The sequence below is a fragment of the Ovis aries genome, chromosome 15 (genome assembly GCF_016772045.2).
Source record: "Ovis aries strain OAR_USU_Benz2616 breed Rambouillet chromosome 15, ARS-UI_Ramb_v3.0, whole genome shotgun sequence".
Lineage (NCBI taxonomy): Eukaryota > Metazoa > Chordata > Mammalia > Artiodactyla > Bovidae > Ovis > Ovis aries.
Genome location: NC_056068.1, coordinates 61,669,121 through 61,684,620, shown reverse-complemented (window position 1 = coordinate 61,684,620; position 15,500 = coordinate 61,669,121). Strand labels below are relative to the sequence as shown.

The window sequence follows — 15,500 nt, the reverse complement described above, 5'->3', positions numbered from 1 at the left end:
GTTCTCATTGCTTAAAAAAAAGTGTCAGCCTATTTCTAGGTAAGTGAGTTATTCTCATTTCCTGACCACATAATCATATACTGCGAGTGAGCAAAGAAATAAAGGGGACATACATCAGATTCAGAGATTTGGAGCAGTAAAATTTAGTATTAAACAACAGAGATTTTGGAGCAAGGAATACTTGGATTTGCATTCTGGTCCTGCCATTTGATCACTCTGGAATCCTGGCAAATTACTTTTCATTCAGCAAATTTTAGCTATTTAAAAAAAATTTTTTATAGAATCCTGCTGCCTCCCCGCCCTGACCCCAGAAGTATTCTCTTTCACTAAAGGTAACAATCTCTCATTCATTCAGCAAATAATTACAGAGTATTTATTGTAGGCTAGGCTTTACTGCTCTACTGTTCTAGATCCTGGGAACCAGCAGTTAGTTAAACAAATCAGAGTGTTGTCATAGAGCTTGTGTTCTAGCTCAAGGAAGATGGACAGTTTACAAACAAGATGTCAGGCAGATGTTGATAGGTGCCCCCCGCAAAACATGTCTCCCTCCCAACTCCTGGAACCTGTGAATATGAGCTTACTTGGGAAAATGGCCTTTTGCAGATATAATTAAGGATCTAGAGATCAGATCACCCTGGATTATCTAGGTGGGCCCTAAAGCCAATTTCAAGTGTCCTTGTAAGAGACACACAAAAGAGAGACACACTCAGAGAGAGGGAAAAAAGGCCGTAAGATGGATGCAGGGTGGAGTGAAGCAGCCACAGCAAGCACACCTGGAACTACCAAAAGCAGGAAGAAGCAAGAAAGATTGTAGGATTCTCCCCTAAAGCATTCAGGAGCACAGTCCTGGTGAGGATGCAATGGTCTGATGACATCACTGGCTCAACAGACATGAGTTTGAGCAAACTCCAGGTGACAGTGAAAGACAGGGAAGCCCGGTGTACTGCATCCCATAGGTTGCAAAGAGTAAGACATGACTTAGCTATTGAACAACAGTTCTGCCAACGACTTGATTTCAGACTCCAGCCTGCACTGTTAGAGTTTCTGTTGTTGAACCATACTCTTCTATGGTAATTTATATAGCAGTCCCAGGAAACAAATATAAATGGCAATATATACATACCAAACAGAAAATAAAACGGAGGAATGTGGACTCAAATGTTGTCATTGTTTAGTTGCTAAGTTGTATCCAACTCTTTTGCAACACCATGGACTGTAGCCAGGGGTTCCTGGTTCCTCTGTCCATGGATTCTCCGAATACTGAAGTGGGCTGCCATGCCTTCCTCCAGGGGATCTTTCTGACCCAGGGATCGAACCTGCAGCTCCTATATTGGCAGGCAGACTCTATACCACTGAGCCATCAGGGAAGCCTGAGGGACTACTACAAATAATGGAGTCAGGAAGGTCCCCTTTGAGGAATCGTGAGTTACCCCAGGATGTGTGCAGTGAGGGTTCCCAATGGGAAAGGACAGCAAGTGCAAAGGGCCCAACTTGGAAATGAATTTGGTGTGTTTGAGGACCAGAAAGTCAGTGAGGCTGCTGTGGGAGGTGAAACCGAGTGATACTGACGAGGTGGGAAAGGACCAGATGCTGCAGGGCCTGGTAGCCTTGGGAGTCCCTTGGATACCAAGGAGATTGAACCAGTTAATCCTAAAGAAAACCAACCCTGAATATTCATTGGAAGGACTGATGCTAACACTGAAGCACCAATACTTTGGCCACCTGATGCAAAGAGGCGACTCACTGGAAAAGACCCTGATGCTAGAAAGGCAGAAGGGGACAACAGAGGATGAGATGGTTGCATGGCATCACCAGTACAATGGACGTGAACTTGGGCAAACTCTGGGAGATAGTGAAGGACAGGGAAGCCTGGCATGCTGCAGTTCATGGGGTGGTCAAGAGTCATCAGGCACGACTTGGTGACTGAACAACAAGCCTTTGTAAGAAGCCTAGATTTCCTTCCAGCTGAAACTTGTCTCTGAAAAGGCCTTACAGTTAAGATGATCTGTAGTTTCTCTAATTATCATAGAGAAGTATATATTAAATAAGTAAATATGAGTATGTCCTGAACATTCTAGTAGTTGGCTTTTTTAAATGCAGAACTTCTTTAACAATAATGTCATAGATGGTACGTGTGAAGTCAAACACCACAGGACACAATAGAAAATCCTCAGAGGGATCCTTTATTCATTTACTTTCTACTTATAAGGTGGAATTTCAACCTGTAAAAGTTCTTTCTTCCAGTTTAGCCAGTGGCTTGGAACACTACTTTGTCAACTCCATGGTGTAAGTGGTCCCAGGGCAGGTTGGAAGGCTGTGGATTCACCAGACTGGAAGAGATGGGTTCCAGAGCTCCACTAGGCAGGCTTCCCTAGGACCCCACTCTCTATTCCTGTCAGAGGTCAGCAAGGAAATGGATTGGATTTCTAGTCACTTTTTCAAAGTTCAGATCTACTTCATTTACATGTCAAGAAGAATTTCTCAAGTATAATAAAGTATTTACCATTTTCCTATAGTTCTTCAAATGCCTGACATTCATCTTTTCTCCCTACCTTTAAAATTCCTTTCTTTTTCACATTATCTTTCTTAATTGCTTCTTATTGTAAAAAAACAAAAAAGACAAAAAACAAAGATGGGTGGATCCGTTGTGCACATTAGCAGGTTCATACAGAAAAATGCACAGAGGTTTATATGCCATTTACAGTAACAGCTCAGAGTACATCAAGAAGGAAGAATTTGAATAATCAGCCTTGCTCTGAAAGAAGCCTGTGTAGGAAGAGATACCACTGAAGCTTAATCAGAATTTTCCCTTACCAACTATTAACGGTGGCAAATGGAAAAAAATCTGCAGTTAAAATGCACAGCAGTCACTCCATATACTGCCCTCTCCCCACCTACCCAACTTCTGAATAATAGGGCTTTTCAAATTTCATTCTTCTTTAGTTCAAATTTCACGGAAAAAGCTAAAAAGTCATGTTTTAGTAATGTATCCCCATAGAGCATTGCAATTTACCAAGATTTTAATGTGCTTGAAGAGAAATGTTACTCAAAGAATAGTGGTGAGTATTTTCCAGCAAATATTGAGTAAAAAACAATTTTAACCCCAATCTGAGGTGATAAATTTGCTTTCTGTGGAGACATAACTGCTGTAAGTGAGACAACTATAGCAACCATCCAGGACAATAAAAGAAAGGCTATTATGCAGTCTGTCATGTTACGCTGAGTGTGCATCAGAGCTCATCGTGGTTTTTGGTGAGGTCTTCCCCATAATTGGTAGCTTGGCTTCCAACAAACATGTTCCAGTTGTCTAAGATCTCCTCTTTAGTGAGCTTTTCATCCTAGAGGAGAGAAGAAAGCGCTTTGTCACAGAAACCCTGAGTAAATAGCTCAGCCTGACACTCATGTCATTTCATTGATCTGCAACATTTAAAATATTACAATTCATAATTAAGAAACTGCTGGGTGCCTCTTTCATCTACCATCACTGCTCTGCAAAACCCTAAATGGAACAGCTTCCTGCTATAAACACTGTGCTGAAATATATCGGAAAAGTCCTCAAGGAATTCAGAAGCCAGAGTCTGGTTATGTCTACATGCAGTGCTGGCATTCCCAAAACAGGCCCTGAAGAATTCCACTTCCCTTTTATGGCCTGACTGCAGAACCTGACTGTCTCCCGAGAATTCAGAGCAATGATCAAAATAGGAAGAGGCAGGACCTCTTTCCACATCTTATATTTGCATATTGACCAGTGGATGTTGGCACTGGAGCCGCACAGGAAGCTGGCCTTCTTGTGATGGGATCCCTTCTGCCTCACATGCGGCAGATGTCTGATGAGAGTCTGCTGAAGGAGTGAATGGATTTATGAAAAGCTGGTCCTAGGGTGATGCAGGGCATACCTCTTAGATCCATGCCTGCCTACAGCCAACAAAGTGACCGGCTCTGCGATCCTAGGAGATGTCAGTGAACCCAAGTGCAACCCACAACAGGCTCTCTAGGAACAGGAACATCTGGCCTAATGAGCTCACTGCGGGTTATCGCGATGTCCGCCAAGTTCACAGGTCTCAGATGTAGGGCAGGAATGAGAGAGGCCAATAAGGGCACAGCCGCACGGGCCAAGGCAAACATCAAAGAAGCAAACAGAACCAATCTTCTGTAAACTGTCTCCCTTCAAGGAACGGTTCCAGAAGACTGCGAAATACCTTGTTTTTGTCTGACTCGTACACCAGGTGCCTGGCCTCGGCCTGCGCGTGGTCGTAGTCTTGGGGGAGGATCCAGTGACGAATCTCATCTTTGTCCAGCTTCCCGTCCTTGTTCAGATCCCGGAATTCATTAAACTGCTCCCGTTCTGACAGCACCCAGTCTGGCTCAGGGCCACTTTCCTCGTGGGAAAACATATCAGCTAGAAGGGAAGGCTGTTCTTGGTTAAGAAGACCAGTGGGAAGGTAAATCTAAGAAAACCTGACCTCCAGCAGTCAAGAGACCTAAGCAGATACCTAGGGGACAATCACCTCTTGGACAAAGAATACAATGATTTATCCACTCTAAGGGCCAGTGAGTGGAAGAGAAAGAACAGTGCTTGGAAGCCAGAAGGTGAATTCTGACCTTTGACTTAGTCCAGTGCCTTGTCTAAAGTGGAGACAGTAATTTATTATTCAAAAGGTTATTATCAAGGTCAAGCCCTCTACAACCCAGGCTGGAACTATACAGGTGAAAACTAATAATAATGACCAATACCAGCACTTTCTATAGTCCAGATGCTGTACAGAATGCATACTTTTTAAAATTTGAGTTTTCAGTATAATCCTATTAAGTAGGTGGTGTTGTTCCCACTTTATAGATGAGAACACTGAGGCACAGCCTTAACCCAAGGAGAACCCACAGCTAGCATAAGAATGTACTTGACTATACAGGAACACGAGCACTCTTGCTTCCAACCCACAGTCTTAACCACTGTGTTTATTACTGTTGCTGTTTATATCATTTCCAGAGGGCTTTCACATATATTTTGCTTGCCCTTAAAGCAATTTTATAAGACAGATCAATAACCTTGTTTTACAAAATGGCAGGGAAAAGGAAAAAGGCAAAGCTTATCTACTGTTTGTTAAGCTATTAGATTTTCTAGGAAAAGAAAGATACCTTGTGGGCAATTTCTCTTTGATGGAAACAGCTTGGAAAGGTCAGGTGGTAGAGACAGTAGATAGTGAATGAAGGAAAAAGAGAGGTGAGACCCTGGTTGGGTTCAGCTACAAGTAGACTCACACCATCCTGGAAAAATGGGTGCTGTGCCTTCCCGTTTTACAGATGAGGAGACTGAGGCTTATAGGCTTATATGGAATGATTACATGACTCCCACAGGATCACAGAGCTAGTAAGTGGAGAAGCCAGGACTCTTAATTCCAGCGTTCTCCCCACTGTACCATGTCACCGATTGTCCCTGCCTGTAGGGAAGGCTCCTCCCTAAAGGAAGTAGCTTGCTAGACCAGGCACCTGGTCTCCGACAGCAAGTTGCTCAGAATTCTGTTTTCAAGAACAATGCCCCCATCAGCCTCTCTGCCAGTGTCCGGTGCAAAAAAAAAATGTTTCTTTTAGGCAAAGTCACTCAAGAGTTTTGCCCCCCACCATGCATCTTTTCAATGCGGATCAGGAAGAGAGTGAAGGAGAGCACACACTTGAAATCAGGAGAGCTGCACCATCTTAATCACCCTGCCTTCCCTTCAAGTCGAATTCCCTCACCACTGGGTGTGCGGGGCTCACACGCGTGTGCACCAGGCGTGAGACAGGAAGCACTGTGCACTCTGGCGACGGGGCTGTCAGCACCGATTGTTCTACAGGGGGAATGCCACCGAGATGGCTTCAGTTACTGAGGCGAGAGCTGCCGTCACGACAGACAGGAGAACAGCGTCTGCTGCTTCAGACCAAATGTAATTCCAAATGGCTCTTAGAAACTCTGCTCTTCTTTACAGCAGGTACTTGTTCTTGTGTTTGGGAGGGCACAGTTAAGCACGAACTGGAGACTGATGGCAACGTGGGTGCTGCTTTTATTCAAGATAACTGACTGCCTCTATTAAATATCTATCTGCACAAAAGTTATATCCATCCCACCCCTCAAACGATTTTCCAGCTTTTACTTTACTGACACTTGGGAAGAGAAGAGCTATCCTGAAAAGGTGGCCTGCAGCTGGGGGCATGTGCCAAACCTCCCAAGCAGCAACCGCTGAGGATCAAATGAAAATATTTCTGTGCCGCCTCCTTCAGTCCCTCAGGCTGGAAGGGCTCCTGGGAAGGGCTCTAACCAGGAGCAGTGGCTTCTGACCTGGGGGCTTAACTGGAGCCTCCTTTGACCAGGGCTCGGTCACCTGCAAACACAGTTCTGGATGTTGCTCAAGTGGAACCCTTCAGGACAAAAAGCTGGGAACAGTACTCCCAATGAAAGACCAAAAGCCAGAGGCGTAAAACAGCCGTATGTGGGGAGACTATGCATTCTGTAAAAGGTTTACCTAAGAAGGAATGCCTTTCTGCAGACAGCTTGGGCCTGTAAACAGTTCTGCTGACCACAGCTCTGTCTGCTCCATTTCTAGGCCCCGCTGGCGAACAGTCTGCTGTAGAGTCTGTCCTGGGACTGTCCGCACTAGCCCGCTTCCCCAGCTCTGGGATCGCTAGTCCCGTCTCGCAAAGGGAGAAACTCCACAGTGTGATGAAGAGCGCCTCTCAGAGCTGTGGGGTCAATGGCTGGCCTCCACCAGGAATGCCTCCCTGAGGCACTGTATTGCCTGCAATGCACTGCATTGACCCTGCACCCCGAGGACTGGTGTGACAAGTCCTTCTCACTGGGAAGTCACAGGAGTGACACCAACAGACTTGCAGTTGCTGCTAAAGGAGACGTCTGAGGAAAAGTAGCCAGACAGGTGGGGGAGGCCTGGTGCCCAGCTGGGACAGAGGAGCAAGGCTCCAGGCCAGCACTCACCAATATACTCATCCTGATCCACAAAGCCGTCCCCATTCTTGTCGATGTCCTCCAGAGTTTCCTAGGAAGCAAAGGGGGAAGAGATGCAAGATAGCTCCGTGCTCTCAGTAAATCTAACTACTGTCCTCCTTTGTCTGGCTTTTATGGCTTGAGGACTTCTGGCTCGTCTCCTGACCTCCCTGGGCATTAGTTTGTGATCCGTAAAAAGCAGGCAATGGCTTCTGTCCCTCCTCCCCCAGCCTATCATTTTAAAAGCAGAACACTCTTTGCAAATGAAAATGCACCTATAAGCCCAGATGTTCTCTTATTATGAAGCCTTGCCAGGCTAACCACCTCCACTCTCCTGCCTAATTGTCTCTGTGTACTGTGAGGAATCCAGCTTGAAAACCACTGGACTAAAATGATCACCAAGATAGATTCCATTGCTAACTGGACCATGAATACCAAGGTGATGTCAGGAAAATATGGAACTGTGAACAACTGGAAAATAAAAGTATATCTGACTTGAATACATTTGGGTGGCCAGTAAGTAAGAGCTTACAGAAAATCCCAAATGAACTTTTTGGCCACCCAATATTATTTTGTGTATTTAGTACATTTGGCCTCTAAACGAGGGGTTTTGTTTTTGTTTTGCTAGGGTAAGTTAATTAAATGAGTCTACTGTCCACTGTCACAGAAACTCAAAGGCATCCTGAAGAAAACAGCCAACCTGAGAACTGAGTCAATCCAGAAGCACATAATCCACTTTCCCATCTTCACTGTCTTCTGGCAAATTAGCCATCACTAAGTGGACGTTGGGTGTTAAAGGAATGATTCTTAGAGCCATTGCCCAGTCCTCAGGGTCACTGTGGTCATAAGGATGAAGCATCCATAAGCGAACCCATCCAAGACTGGAAAACGGAAACAGTCCAGGGCTGGTTGTTTCCCAGCAGCAAAACAATTGGAACTGCCTCAGGATGCCTGCCCTGGAAACGGGATCGGGATTTGCTTTAATGTCAAGGAAAATGAAGACACTTGGGACCCGACAAGACACTATGGAAAGCAAATACACTCCAAGGGGAGCACCCTTTCTAGACATGGTCTGATCTTACGTTTCCATATGATTTAACAGTCCAGTGCATTCCATTTCTGAGTCTTATTCTAGTTCCCTCAAAGCTGGCAAATGAGGCAAGCTAGTTGCTCACTAAACCCATCTGCTCTTTCTGGGCACACATCTAAACTGTCAGTGTAGGAGCCCATGGCAAATGTAGGAGCTCACGGAATGTAAAAGGAAGGGAGGTGTCATTTCCTGGCCAGTACAGGAAATACCATGCCTTTTCCTCAGTCCTTCTCTTCTTCTGTCTATTGGATGAATACAGGGGATTGGACAGGATGACCTCAAAGCCACGGGACAAGATGGAGATGGCCTGGGGGCCTGCCAGCACTTGAGAACCGCCCAAAAGATCCACTGATGGGGAACATCTGCCCTGGACTCAGTATAAGCAAGAACTAATTTTCAGTTATTGTGTTGAATAGCTGGGTTTGGGGGCTACTTGTTATAGCAGCTCCCCTCCCCTGACTCATCTCCTGAGTACACAGGCATTCCAGTATATTCCACTTCAGAGTCCCTGTCCAGTTCCCCTTGGGCTGAAGAACATTCTCACTTTGCAAGAAAGGATAAGGTTTTGGTGCTGCTTTCGATTTGGTCTTTTCCCAGTCCAGGCTCTTTGGATATCTTACCAAAACCACAATTTCCTTCATATGCTCAAACTCCTCAGGATGCAGAAAGGCGGTGAACTCCTCCCGGGTGGCTGTCTGGTCACTATCGAGGTCTGCAGCCTTGAACCTTCTCTCATCCCGTGGCAGCATCTTTTTAAAGGTGTGATGATCTGAGGTATCCTGAAACTCTGTGGGGTTTCCTGCAGGATGTGCGCAGAAACATGAATACTACCAAGGAAAGAGTTCCCCTCCAGATCATGCCCCGTGGTATTTAATACGAAGGGCAGAAGGTCCTGATGTGTCGAGTTTCTGAAACATTTTATTTCAGAATGCCTCCAGTGTCTGTCCCTCCAGGCCACCCTACAGTCCAGGCCCTAAAGGCTTGTCAGGGGCATTAGAGCAAGTGGTGGAAAACATAGGCTAGAGACCATATTAATATCCTACTTCACTTTGTAGTACCCTATTTTCATCATATTCTTTGACACAGAACATACAAAGGCTCCCTCATACCTAGGACATCTAAGTTCCTGCAAATCTTTCAAGACCTCTCTTAATCTAGCTGGGAGGGTGTGTCTTTGGTTCTCCTCAGGCTTGTCCTGTTACATATGGCCTCTACTAGGCAGCCATCTAACATGTCTGCACCCCATGCTGGGCATACACCCCCTCCATCATTCCTCCCAAACAAGCATGTCTTATGTCCAAACCTTGCCCACTGCTGAAGGCATCATTGCACCTTTGTCCCTCCAGCTGACACACCTTCCCAACTCGTCTCCATCTCTCCAGATACAAATCCATTCTTTAAGGCCCAGTTCCTAAACCACCCTCCACCAGGAAGCCTTCTGAGACTGTTCTAATTTACCCAGTCCTTGCTATCTGAAATTCAGCACACATGCTTCCTCTCTGCTTTGTTCTCTGGACATGCCTCTGAGATCGTAAGCTCAGGCTGGAGAGCAGCTTATTTTTTAGTAGACCCTCACCCCCTTCCACCTACAAGTTCACTCAAAGAAAGCAGCCCATTGTGTTGTTAGTAAGCAAAACAGGATGTTACACTGTTCTACTTAATCAGGTTCTACTTAGCAGACTGTGACATCTCCCTGAAGTGGGTAGATATGATGAGAGAGTAATTTCCCACAAGAAGCTTGTTACTTCGGCCCCAGCTGTGTAATCGCTCCTGCAGCACCTCTTACCTAGGTAGTAACCATAGGTGGCTTGCTTGTATTCTTCCCAGGAAATTTTATCGTCTTTGTCCCGATCATAATCCTTCCAGACTTTGGCGACATTATCATAGATGTACCTTTTCTGCACCCGTTTGATCCAGGTTTTCAGCTCCTCAGTGGTGACAAAGCCGTCTCCATCACTGTCGATTCGATCAACAATTTTCCTGTAGTTAAAAAAAACAACAACAACAACCCATGAGGCTTTGTGTGATCCTGACCCAGAAAGAGATCAAACACCTGCAGAATCTAAAATGCTTAAGTGCTAAAATAAAATCAATGACCCGGTGATGCTTGAAAGGACCTTAAAGTTTAAGTTTTCCAAGAATGATATGTCTCTCTCCACCCACCCAGTGCCAACACCAGACACTAGTGGATCAGGCCGTTCTCTCCTCATAGACCTTGATGTGACCTCAGAATCCTTTACAACACAGTGCTCTGCAGACAGACACTGCCAAGTGAGTGAGCTGATTTGTAAGATGAAACCTAGCAGTTTTCCCTGATGTAGTTTAACTCCCTCATTTTTAAAGTATGAGGGAATAATTGGTACCACTGGAGTCAGAGTCCATGTCCTCTGGCTCTAAACCCAATTCCAAGATGGAAGAGTCTAGCTTTCTAACTAACCCAACAAAAAATAAGTGAGATTTTTATTTTCCTTTATCTCACCACTTTGGATTCAAAGACTTGAAACTTAAAGCAGGAGACCAGATCTCAGACAAAGCAAAAAATGTCAGGGATGAAAGGGCCTTGACATCGTGGAACCTAATCAAGAAACCCGAGCAGCTGCAGGAACCTCAACCTCCTGCTCTTAGGGTGAAGGCAACTATGTACACTGGCATATCCTGCTTCACAGCTGGCCCGGGTTCCAGAAATTCCCCACTGGACTTCACTAGGGCACCGCATACCCCTGTGCAGAGTAAATGTCAAGCTGGGAACCTCAACAGTGTCCATCTCTTAGGCCAGAGGGCCCACGCTGGGGATGCCAGCCCTGAGAGGAACTTCAAAAACTCCTGAAAGCTACTTCCAGTGTTTAAGAAAGTTTTACCATAGTAGTTCATTTACCTGAAAAGAGGTCATACAGGCTAATTAGGTACTCTTTGATCAGAAATGGAAATGAGTTCATTAGTACTTAAGTCTCCATCCCCTACCTGAACCTGGGTAGCCCAAGTTCCTCTTTCTCAGGAACTTGTCCCTTCCTTGCAATTTTGACAGGTCTCAAGACTACAAGACTAAACCTCAAGTATCTTGCTTCCAGGAAGTGACAGCCAAACACAGCAGAATTCTTTCAATACTGTCAAGTGTTTAGCCTACCTACTATGTGCCAGGCACTGCTCCAGTCCTGGCAGTGGTGACATGCCCATCAGTTATCCAAAGCCAGCTGAGAAGCAGAATCTCAAACCAGCAAAGACCAAATGACATCAGACAGTATACAACCTGCTTTTTGGAAAGGACAGCATCCAACATATGCCAAAGAAACATCCAGGACATAGCTCAGCCTGACACATAGTAGGAGCTCAATAAATATTTGCTGGAAGCATAAACCATTCTAACTTATCTCTTTAAAAATCTCAAAGATGAGCTATGGGAAAAGGCAGCTATGATGCAGATAAACCAAATGCTACAATCAGAACACCAGGATCCTAGTCCTGAGTGATCTCGGGCATATGACTTGAGTCTCTGTTTCTCCATCTGTAAACTGGACACCTATTTCACAAGGAATGTTGGGAGGGTTAGAGGAGACGGTGTGCACCTTTCCTCACTAAGGACGATAATCCCAAACACAGGTGGATGGAGAACTCAACAAACAGGTAACAGAAGTAAGCAAAGCAGGATGTCCCAGGTGACAGGTGTCCAGTGACTAAGACTCTGATGAGCTTCCAAAGTAGGGACCCTCAGTTTGATCCCTGATCAGGGAACTAAGATCCCGCAGGCCACAACAAAGACCCAGTGCAGCCAAATAAATAAAAATGTAAAAAAAAAGAAGCCAGCGAAGCATCCAGGGATCGCCCACCAGCTGCCAAACAAGGCTGCCCAGCTCTGCTCCAGACAATGACCTCCACATGGAATAACAGGCGATGGGTATCAACAGAAACCAAAAATCAGGGTCTGTATGTGAAGTCACTCCGATGCTAAATGTTGGCAAGTAATTTATATTTTTTTCTAAGACTGTGCACCACATTTGCAACTGCCTGAAGCCTATGGGTCCCTACTTCTTTTTGTCTTTGGGGGCCTTAGATCTGCCACGTTTTCAGAATCTATGCGCAGACGGTGGTGACGAAGCTGCCTGGATCCAGCCACGCTCCCCCGCCCTGCAGCCCAGACTTGGAGCTGTGGACAGAAAGATGGCTTCTCACACTCAGCCCATCCCATATCACGCCCACCCTTCATCTCCAACCTTCCAACCCGCGCCCCACCCGCCCCAGCCCAGACTTACTTTGTAGGTGAGCAGTGTGTCTACTGTCCCTGCAGTGGCTCAGGCCAGAGACCAGATGCCACTCTAGATTGCTCCCTCCTCTCCCCGCCCCCGCCATGCTGAGCCAAGAGCAAGCACTGCCAGTTCCACCTCCAACATGGCTCAGGGTTCGCCCTCTCCCACTGTGCCTGATTCAGGCACTCACGGCCACCCCTGCCCCGGCCTCCCCTTCTGTGCCTCGGTTACGTTCTCTGCCCTGCTGCGAGTCCAACTTTCCTAATGCATTTTGGGATAATAATTTCTACCGTGTACAGGATAATGTCTAATCTCCACCTCACAAAGGTCCCTCTGTCCTGCCTTGGCCTCCTTGCCACTGCTACCTCCCACTCCTCCTGCCCCGTCCCTTTACTGTCCCAACACCCGGAATCCAAAGGAACAAATTTTAAAACTGTCTGCAAGCAGGCTACTCTCTTCAGGAATGCCTTCCCCTGTTCGTAAGCCTGGTGACCTCTGAGTCATGCCACAAGCCCTGGTCAGGTGAGATCCCAACCTCCCCATCCCCCACCTCCAGCCCCAGTCTCCAACCTGAAGCTTTAGGGGGCAATTATGCGTAGCATCTGCTCCAACCTCTCTTCTCTGCATATGATTATAAGTACTTTATGGCCTAAAGCATAAGGTTTTATCTTTGTAGTTGTCAGGTATCTAACACCCTGCTGAGCACATAGCAGTCTTTCAGATTTTTTTTTCATTAGTAAATGAATGCAGCAAAAGTCTTCATCCAAGGGTCAAATGCATCACCACTAGGCTTACTTGTCCTGCTCTCACCACTAGGCTTACTGTCCTGCTCTCACCACTAGGCTTACTAGTCCTGATGAAGGCATTAAACTAGAAGCTTTAGGACATTAAACTAGAATTTCCCTACTCCAGTTCCTCTCCTCCTCCTCACTGGTGACAAATGGCTGCCACCCAGGGCCCCTGAATAAATCAGCCTCCAAGTGCCTCAAAGCAATACAATGGACTGAACTCATCAATGGCCCCCATTGTTAAGGCTCAAACTAGAAGAGAAAGTACTTCTCTGCAGAATAAAACGTAATTGTTAGGAGGTGACTTTGAAGTTCAAAGATCCTTTCTATCAGCGCAGGCAGATGGTGCACCTACACAATAGGTGTAATTTAGCCTCACAGTCTGTCCAATCACACTGGCCTTTGGTGGCCCCATCCGCACAGGGACGGCTGTGTTCTTTTTCCCTGTAGCAGAGCAGAAAGACCCTCCACCCCTGGGAAGCAGATTCCTGGAGGCCTGGTGCCCAGTAGGCAGGGCTCTTGGGACCCTCCCCAGCCAGGTCTCCATCTGGGCTCAGGCTGGATGTAGACTCCTCTGTGGAAGGGTTTCCAGAGAACCTCTGACGGCGCCCAAGTGTCTCTCCAGGGCCTGTGCTGCGGGTGCACTGAGATGTACCCACGTTTCGTTGCCCAGGCTTGGTTCCTGACTCAGCTGCCTTCAAGGGTGAAATTCACAACCTGCCACCGCACCCCCCTCCAGCCTTTTGCCCTCGGCTGCCAATAGAAGATGCTGGAGACAGAAACGAAGGGACCAGTTTCCATTCCCACCCCTCCATCCCTATCTCCTACTGCCCCTCCCTTCTTAACAGCAGGATTCTTATACTCCCTTCTTCAGATATGGGGGCGACTGAGCAGAAGACAAGAACACCTCAGTCCCAGCCCTGGGACACGGTCCAGGAATCAAGCCTCCGCCTGCCCCTTCCTTTTTGATCCATTAACGATCATCCTTGAGACCTTAGCAGTGTCTCCTGCCTCCCCACTTGGAATGGGAGAAGAGAGAAACCAGGAGGGTGGGGGAAGAACTCCTATCACTAAAAGGCCACCGTGGACAAATTCTTCTTTTGTACGCTCCCTCCCCTCCCTTCTGATGCAACCCGGGGGAGGGGGCGGGCCCTGGCCGTCCTGGCTCCGGAGACCGCTGCCACGTTCTCGCCTCCCCGCGGGAAGCCACCCCGGCCCGGGGCGGCGATCGGCATGCAAGGTTCCGGCGCCCGCGGGCAAACTTTGCTTCAGCCCCGCCGCCCGGCCCGCCCGGCCCACGCCCTCGGGTCCCGGCGCCTGATTTCGCTTTCGCTTTGCGGCCGGTGGCCAGCGCGGCTCGGGCCCGAGGGGCCCCGCCGGCACCTGCGGCGTCCCCGAGCGCGGCCTCACCCCAGCCTCTCCTTGCTCTCCTCCGAGGTGAGCTGGTCGAAGGTCTTGGAGTCCTCCTTGCCCAGGAAGGCCTCGTGGTCGTACTGGAAGCTCTGGTTGTCCTCGGCCGGCCGCTCGCCCAGGTCCGAGTCGGGCCGCACCACGCGCTCCTTGCGCACGGTGGGCTTGGCCCGCAGCGCCGGAGGCGCCAGCAGCAGCGCCAGCAGCAGCCCCAGGGCCAGCCCCAGGTGGCGACCGCGGCCGCCGCGCGCCATCGTCCGGAGGAGAGCGCGGCCCGCGGGAAGGCTCCGAGCGAGCGACGAGCGGCGGCTCGGGAATGGGGGCTTAGAGCGCGCGCGGCGGCGGCGGGGCTGGGGCCAGGGCCGGCGCCGGGAGGGAGGGGACGGGCCGGCCCCTCGGCCAGCGCCCGCCCCGTGCCAGAGCGGAGGGGCGCGCCCCGGGCGGCGGGCAGGGGAGCGCCGGACGGCCCCTTCACGCGCCCATTGGCCGCCGGGCTGCGGGGGGAGGCCGGAGCCGCGGAGCCACGTCGCCCGCCGGGGTGGTGGGCGCGGGACTCGGGTTTCGCCTCGGCCCCTCCCCGCGATCTCGTCGCGAGGGGCGGGCCCAGGCGGACTGGGCCGGAGACTGGAGGGCTCCTAAGAAGACCGGGAAGTTCTTTGTCGAGCAACAGATGTTCGGGGTAAAACTCCCTCTCTCTTTTTCCAGTTCCGGAGAACTGAGAGGAGGGAGGCGCTGCCCCCCGCCCCCGCCCCAACTTCCAACTCAGCCCTAGACCCCGCCTCAAGATGTGCTCTTAAAACAAACTCAACCCCACTTACCCAAACTTGGGGTTCCCTGGTGGCTCAGATGGTAAAGAATCCTCCTGCAATGCAGGAGACCTGGGTTCAATCCCCGGGTTGGGAAGATGCCCTAGAGAAGGGAATGGCAACCCACTCCAGTATTCTGGCCTGGAGAATTCCAAGGACTGTATAGTCCATGGGGTCGCAAAGAGTCAGACA

General features: G+C 48.6%; 1 protein-coding gene across 1 annotated transcript; it reads right to left on the bottom strand.

The window, feature by feature from the left end:
• Window positions 1-2,162: 2,162 nt before the first annotated feature.
• On the bottom strand, window positions 2,163-15,058 carry RCN1 (reticulocalbin 1). The gene is made up of 6 exons (XM_027979591.2): window positions 14,503-15,058; window positions 9,850-10,043; window positions 8,684-8,862; window positions 6,965-7,025; window positions 4,200-4,399; window positions 2,163-3,338 (listed from the first exon to the last, which is right to left on the bottom strand). Exons 1-6 carry the CDS (start codon window positions 14,754-14,756, stop codon window positions 3,231-3,233), a joined length of 996 nt encoding a protein of 331 aa, XP_027835392.1. The 5' UTR covers window positions 14,757-15,058; the 3' UTR covers window positions 2,163-3,230.
• Window positions 15,059-15,500: the final 442 nt, after the last annotated feature.